General features: G+C 44.5%; 1 protein-coding gene across 2 annotated transcripts in view; it reads right to left on the bottom strand.

Annotated features, from left to right (window-relative positions):
* The window catches only part of prkcz (protein kinase C, zeta), an 88,985-nt gene that overhangs the window by 28,206 nt on the left and 53,860 nt on the right, over positions 1 to 6,919 (bottom strand). For both annotated transcript variants that reach the window (XM_037976973.1, XM_037976974.1), the window contains exons 9-13: positions 3,558 to 3,655; positions 2,301 to 2,387; positions 871 to 1,006; positions 705 to 792; positions 506 to 625 (exon numbers count right to left, since the gene is read on the bottom strand). In XM_037976973.1, coding sequence (XP_037832901.1) covers positions 506 to 625; positions 705 to 792; positions 871 to 1,006; positions 2,301 to 2,387; positions 3,558 to 3,655 — 529 coding nt within the window. The remainder of the gene's footprint in view (positions 1 to 505; positions 626 to 704; positions 793 to 870; positions 1,007 to 2,300; positions 2,388 to 3,557; positions 3,656 to 6,919) is intronic.

Raw genomic sequence — 6,919 nt, 5'->3', positions numbered from 1 at the left:
GACTTTAATGAACACAGACAAATAGATCAAACTTCAAAAAGCTCATCATTAGCAGTCATTTCTTACACCTCACTCAGCTTTTAAATGAAGTTTTTAACATTAAAACAGACAAAAACCTGATCATACAGAAATTAAAACTATATATTGTTGGCTCCTAAGTCACTGTCAGAGAAAACTTCAGTTTTTTGAAGCAAAATAAGAATCAGAGACTCGATCTGAACCAGACTAGAGGGCCGGATGAGATGTTACAGAGGGCCGGATCTGGCCCGCAGGCCTTGAGTTTGACACCTAACAGCATTTAGTAAAACTAAAACCACTAAATTTAAACTTAAACTCACTGGAAAGACGCGTCCTCGGACAGTTCACGACAAACAACGAGTCGGATCGTTTTCCATTAAACGGAGAAAAACGTTTTCTCCTGAAACCTAAGGTGGCGCCCCCTGCTGGGAACCGCCGGTTTCAGTCCCGTCCCACGTCACGGCGTTTAGAGGCGGCTGATATTTACCTTGGAAGAGGTACTCCTCGGTGTTCATGTCAGGATTGTCTGTAATGATGTCAAACGGAGATCTTCCGGCCATCATCTCGAACATCAGGACGCCCAGAGCCCACCAGTCCACACTGAAGCCTGCAGGGGGGGACAGAGAGACCCCGGGGATTACCCTCAGACAGGTGAGATGTTCCTGAACGTTCTCCTGCCAGCTCACCGTAGTCCTCTCCTCGGAGGATCTCGGGCGCGATGTAGTTTGGGGTTCCGCAGAAAGTGCTGGTGGTGTCGCCCGGTCTGATCCCCTCCTGAACAGAGACAACCTTAAAGCTTCTTCTGCAGGAACATCAGAGATCTGAACGAGTTAAACCGATGGCTTCCTGCACCTTGCACATGCCGTAGTCTGTCAGCTTGATGTGTCCGTCGTGGTCCAGAAGGACATTGTCGAGTTTCAGATCTCGATAGATGATGCCTTTTTCATGAAGGAAGTTCAGGGCGATGCAGATTTCGGCAGCGTAAAACCTGGAAGGAGACAGAGAAAATAAACGAGGCGTTTTGACTCGTCAACCGGCGCCCCCCAGAGGAAACAGAAATCCACGACTCTCTGTGGTCGCATGAGCTCAGGCTGAGGGAAAGGACGGGGAATTCCCGCTCTGCCCAAACATGTCGGAGCGTGAAATAAAAAAGGTTTGTTCTGCAAAACCAGATGTACAGAAAAACCCTCAGTGAATAAAAAACAAATATATTTAGGGAAACAAAAACACAGTTAAAGGAAGGAATGCATATAATCACCACAGATAATCAGGAAACACAAAAATGTCAGTGAAATTTACAGATACTGAGCTCAGATTTGCTGCGGTAGTAGCTGGGAGTGGTTCCCAACGCGCACTCTGAGCGCTAATGGTGCAGGATCTGGATCTACGTCCCTTCAAGGACTTTCCTGCCGTTTCAGGACAGCGCAGACTGAATCGACTGGAACAGCTTCGGGATCTGAATTATTTAGAAGATGACTTTAAATAAGAGAAAGTTTTCTGGTGCAGTGAGTCAGCCTCCTCCTGCCCTTCAAACCACGCTGGTCGTAAGAAGTTGGAGTGTTTCTTCGGTGAGTCAGCGGTGTGTTTTCTCTCCTCGTGTAGGTTGTGTTTTCTGTCTCTTGGAGACGAGCCTCGTTCTGTCTGGCTGCTTCGAAACACGGAGGGGGGAAGTCGCCGCTGAAGCAACGTTTGACAAGAAGAATCACGAATCCCACGCCGCTCCCCCACGCCTTCGCTGTGACAGGCTCCATTCGCCGCTGCCATCAGTCGCCCACCGCGCGGCAGGCCCCTCGCTCCTCCGCGAGCTCTGCTCATGAATATGCACGGTCATTATGAGTGATTAACATGCTGCTTCGCATGTCTCCAGGATCCAGATTGTTCGGGCCGATCGGGGGCTCTGGCGGTGCCGCTCTGAATTACCGAGCCTTTGATCCGGCGTTTATCGGAGCCGCGGTCGGAGCGCCCCGCCGGCACGCAGGCACAATGAATTATGGGTGCTCATTATATTTCCCAGAGACGTAAGAAGAAAAGTGTGAAGTTGGCGGTGGTGCGACATCCATAAAGAGACGTTAAAGCATCTGCTCGGAGGAGAAATGTTTGCCATTGAGGGAAATTTTAAATAAAAGCTGCAGCTTTGACCGGTTCAGCTGACAGCTGCACAGATGTGTCCTTAAACACGCAGCACCTGGAATAATCACTTCCTAATGTGGGAAACAGAATTAAACACGGTGTAATGCGTCTAAATACGGATCGTTCCAGATGTGGAACATCTGGATGTTTACCTTGCGTGCTCCTCCGGGAGCTTCCTCTGCCGTTGCATATGAAACATCAGGTCTCCGCCGTTCACGTACTCGATCACCAGGAACAACCTGCAAAACACGGAGGGGAAACGACTCAAACACATCCTGGAAAACAGAAAAAAATAATCAAGGCCTTGAAGGAATGCATGTCGCCCATAAATCCAGAGTTTCAGGCAAACAGAGACAAACAAAAACTATAATAAAGCTGCTTAAAAGACTCGTTTTAGGCTATACTGCAGATAACAGAGCAGATTATTTTGCTTTACAATAAATTTAGAGTATTTGTAAACTAATATTTAGGAGCCGTTCTGCTAGAATTGACTGTGAGGAGCTTTTATTTTAATTTAGATGAAATTTGTTGTTGATTTTAAGGATTGAAACGTCACCTTAAAGGTCAAGGGTGACGATGTGGTGCCATCTAGTGGCACAAATGAGCGATACCACCCAACTGCGCACGTTTATCATCAGTTATCTCTTACTTTTCCCGTCTAATTAGTAAATCTGAAAGCAAACGCTAATATTTACTCCAGGGGGGTCAAACCCAGGGACACAAGGGGGCCAAAATTAAAAATTCGGTCCTAGCCAAGGGCCAAAAATGATCAATATTTATTAAAATTACATAAATTAATTGGTTTTAGATGTATTATGTCAAATCATTCATATAGAAATATCAATGACCTTTCCCCAGTTACAGATTATACAGAATTTAGAGCAAACAGACTTTAATGAACACAGACAAATAGATCAAACTTCAAAAAGCTCATCATTAGCAGTCATTTCTTACGCCTCACTCAGCTTTTAAATGAAGTTTTTAACATTAAAACAGACAAAAACCTGATCATGCAGAAATTAAAACTATATATTGTTGGCTTCTAAGTCCCTGTCAGAGAAAACTTCAGTTTTTTGAAGCAAAATAAGAATCAGAGACTCGATCTGAACCAGACTGGAGGGCCGGATGAGATGTTACAGAGGGCCGGATCTGGCCCACGGGCCTTGAGTTTGACACGTGTGATTTATTCAGATACCATGCATATATAATCTGGATTTATTTGAGTTTCTTTGACAAACATCTCTGTTAAAGTATTTAACTCCCTCACAGGGAAGGATCAAACATCAGGCAACACTTGGAGAATAAATTGATTTCTCTGGGATCTGAACCCCTCCTGTCCTTTAAAGAAGCAGCGAGATGAAGTGTCAGATTCAAAGGCTCCGTATGACGTCTCTCAGGCGGCTTCTTACCGACTTTCTGTCTGGAAACACGAGTGGAGGCCGACTAGGAAAGGGTTTGTGGACGCCTGCTCGAACACGTGCTTCTCCGTCTGCACCCAGTCGATATCCTGCGGAGACGAGACGGGGGGGTGATTACGATCAATTAGTCTGATCGATGGGCTGGACCTCGACCGCTGCGTCACAACAACGAAACACAAGTCAGCCGAACACGAGCGGATTTCCTCCTCTCATCTGAGCCGAAACGTCTTCAAGGAAACGAGAAACGAAGAAGAAAAGTCGTCCAGTCCAGACAGGAAGTTCTCCTGAACTAAAATACCTCGTTAAAAAAACAAAAACAAACAAACAGGAACAGAATCAAACCTGTCAGAGAAATAAATAAAAAACAACAAACCTGTGAAAAAAATATCATCTAAATGAATTAATTTAAAATCAATCAAATTAAAATTAAAACCTTGAAAACCTGATGGATCTGTTATCATATTTAAGGATTAGAAATCAAAATTAAGTAATTTTATGGCAGCAACACGTCGTTACAGAAGAGAAAGAAACATCTGGAGGAGGATTTTATCACTAATTAGGTTAATTAGCTGCAGGATAAAAAGAAGGAAAAAATGGACAGAGGTTCTCCAGATCTGACCTCTGAGGTCAAAGGTCAAGGCTGGTTCTGGTTCTGGTTCTGCTCAGGAACACTTCCACAGATCATCGTCCACAAACGCTGCTTAAAGCTCTATCAGGCAAAGAAGAATCCAGATGTGAACAGATGTGTCTCCTCTGGACCGAAGAGGAGAACTGTTCTGAGGTCAGCCTGCCTCTCTGATGGTATGGGGGTGCATTAGTGCCTCTGGAAAGGATCTCCAGCAGCTGCTCTCCTCAGGTCCAGATGTTTACAGACTGATGGAGATGCTGCACAGAGGAGAACATCTGGAGGAGGATTTTATCACTAATTAGGTTAATTAGCTGCAGGATAAAAAGAAGGAAAAATGGACAGAGGTTCTCCAGATCTGACCTCTGAGGTCAAAGGTCAAGGCTGGATGTTGACCTTTTGTCTGTAAACACAGTTCACCGTGCCGTCCACAGACGCTGCTTAAAGCTCTATCAGGCAGAGAAGAAGCCAGATGTGAACAGATGTGTCTCCTCTGGACCAAAGAGGAGAACTGTTCTGAGGTCAGACTGCCTCTCTGATGGTATGGGGGTGCATTAGTCCAGGTTTTAGAGCAACATCTGCTCCCATCCAGGACTGTTGAACAAACAGAATGGGACAACATTCCCTCTAAAACAGTGGTGCCCAATCCTGGTCCTGGAGGTCCATCCTGCAGGTTTTAGATGTTTCTCTGCTCCTCAGCAGGTCTTCAGGTTCTGCAGAAGCCTGTTAATCACTAAGTCATTCAGATCAGGTGTGTCAAAGCAGAGAAACATCTAAAACCTGCAGGACCACGATTGGACACCACTGCTCTAAAACCTCCAGTAGCTGCTCTCCTCAGGTCCAGATGTTTACAGACTGATGGGAGAAGAAGAGGAGACGAGTTGCTGCCTTCAGATTCAAAAACATCTTTTTTCTCTTAAAAAAGGTGCAGAATTTGTAGTTTAAACAGTTGATACATTTACTGTGTTCCAGTGTGACTAAAATATGGATTTTTATTTACATTTTTTACACAACCTCCCGTTTTTTTAAATTTCAGAATCAGGGTTGTAAATGTCCCGTCTGACGCTGACGTTTCCGCTTCTCGCCGTCTGACCGACGCTCCATCGTCAGAAGCATTTTCCAACGCTGTCAGTCGTGACCGTGTTATCAGCCAGCTGCGTTTGAAATCATCCACTCTTCAGAAACAAAGAGCCAAGGCTGTTTAAAGCTGATTAAAAGTGTCATTAAGTGGATGATAGTTAATGTTTTATATGCGCTACAATAAACTGGATCCACGGTTTGAACTTCCCACGCTGCACTCAAATACCCTTAATGCTTAATTCATAACAGCACAATACAGACCGCCTGCTGGGAGCGAGAGAATCAATTCCTTCTGGTCCAAGAATTCAGAATTATGCAGAATATTCCATCATAACGCAGCTCCTGCTGGTCATTTCAGCAGCTTTGGTTGTTTCAGTCTGTTTTGATGCCACAGATTAAACAAGTGGTTCAACTAACGATCAGATCAGGGAATAAATTTAATCAGAGCTCTGGACGGACTTGTTGGTTTAAGTTTAGTCGAGTTAAATTTCGTCCTTCAGAGACTCGAAGCTGTGAAGGTGTTCGACAGACGCTGCCTGCAGGATAATCTGTTGAACAACGGCGCCACCTGCTGGATTTAAAGGGACCCCCAGCAGCAGCCGAAAGGGGTCACCGAGTTTGTTTACAGCCGCAGTAATAAATGCGGGGTTTCTGAAAGTCAAGTTGAAGCCATTTTTCAACATTTTCAAGAGGATTTTTTAAAATCTTATTCAGGTAAAAACAATGCACGGATGCTCTAATTCAGGGGTCTCCAGTCCTGGTCCTCAGGGCCACCATCCTGCAGGTTTTCCTTGTTTCCCTGCTCCAACACACCTGATTCATGGTTAAATCACCTCTTCATGTTCTGCAGAAGCCTGTTAATCACCCGCTGATTCACATCAGGTGTGTTGGAGCAGAGGAACAAGTAAAACCTGCAGGATGGAGACCCTGAGGACCAGGACTGGAGACCACAAACTTAAACAATCAGTTCTTAATGTGTTACTAGATGGGGACTGAAAAGTTTCTTCCCAATAATGTGACCAACAACAGTTTTTAGATCCTCACACTCCTCCAGGGTTGACAAAGATCAGATTCAAATCAGAAATGAAACTTTAACTCCTCTTTCTGGACTGTAAGGCGAACTTAAAAGTCTTTAGTTTTCTCAAAAAACGACATGCGTCTTATAATCCAGAGCGCCTTATATATGGAAGAAGTCGTACGACAAAGCCGCGGAGCTCGCAGTGTTAAGGCTCAGTTATAGTAATAATACGGTAATACTTGTGTCACGTTTGTGTGTTTGCCTTGTGTTTCTACGACATATTGAATTAAATAACATCACCTCCTTCCGTAGCAGATACCGTCACAAACACCTTCTTATAACAAGATGTGTTGCACCAAAATTACAGTCTCGTGTTGTGTGTAGATTTCAGAACCTCCAGGATTTTGCGATGTTGCGATCGCAACTATTAACACAAAATCAAGCAAACCCCGTGAAATCGCAACTTTTTGCAACTTTGCCCAAAACACAGCAACTTTCCTGCAACTTTAACCCAATATTTATTGTTTCTAAAGTGATTCTCCACCGTTTCTGCGGTCTAGTCTCTTCTTTGTGGGTTTGTGTAGCGTGGAATACAAAATAACCCCAAATAACTCAGGAAGAAGACACGTG

Source organism: Kryptolebias marmoratus, linkage group LG8, assembly GCF_001649575.2.
Source record: "Kryptolebias marmoratus isolate JLee-2015 linkage group LG8, ASM164957v2, whole genome shotgun sequence".
Classification (NCBI taxonomy): Eukaryota; Metazoa; Chordata; class Actinopteri; order Cyprinodontiformes; family Rivulidae; genus Kryptolebias; species Kryptolebias marmoratus.
Note: the sequence above shows the minus strand (reverse complement) of the source record. Positions and strands in the feature narration are given on the sequence as shown.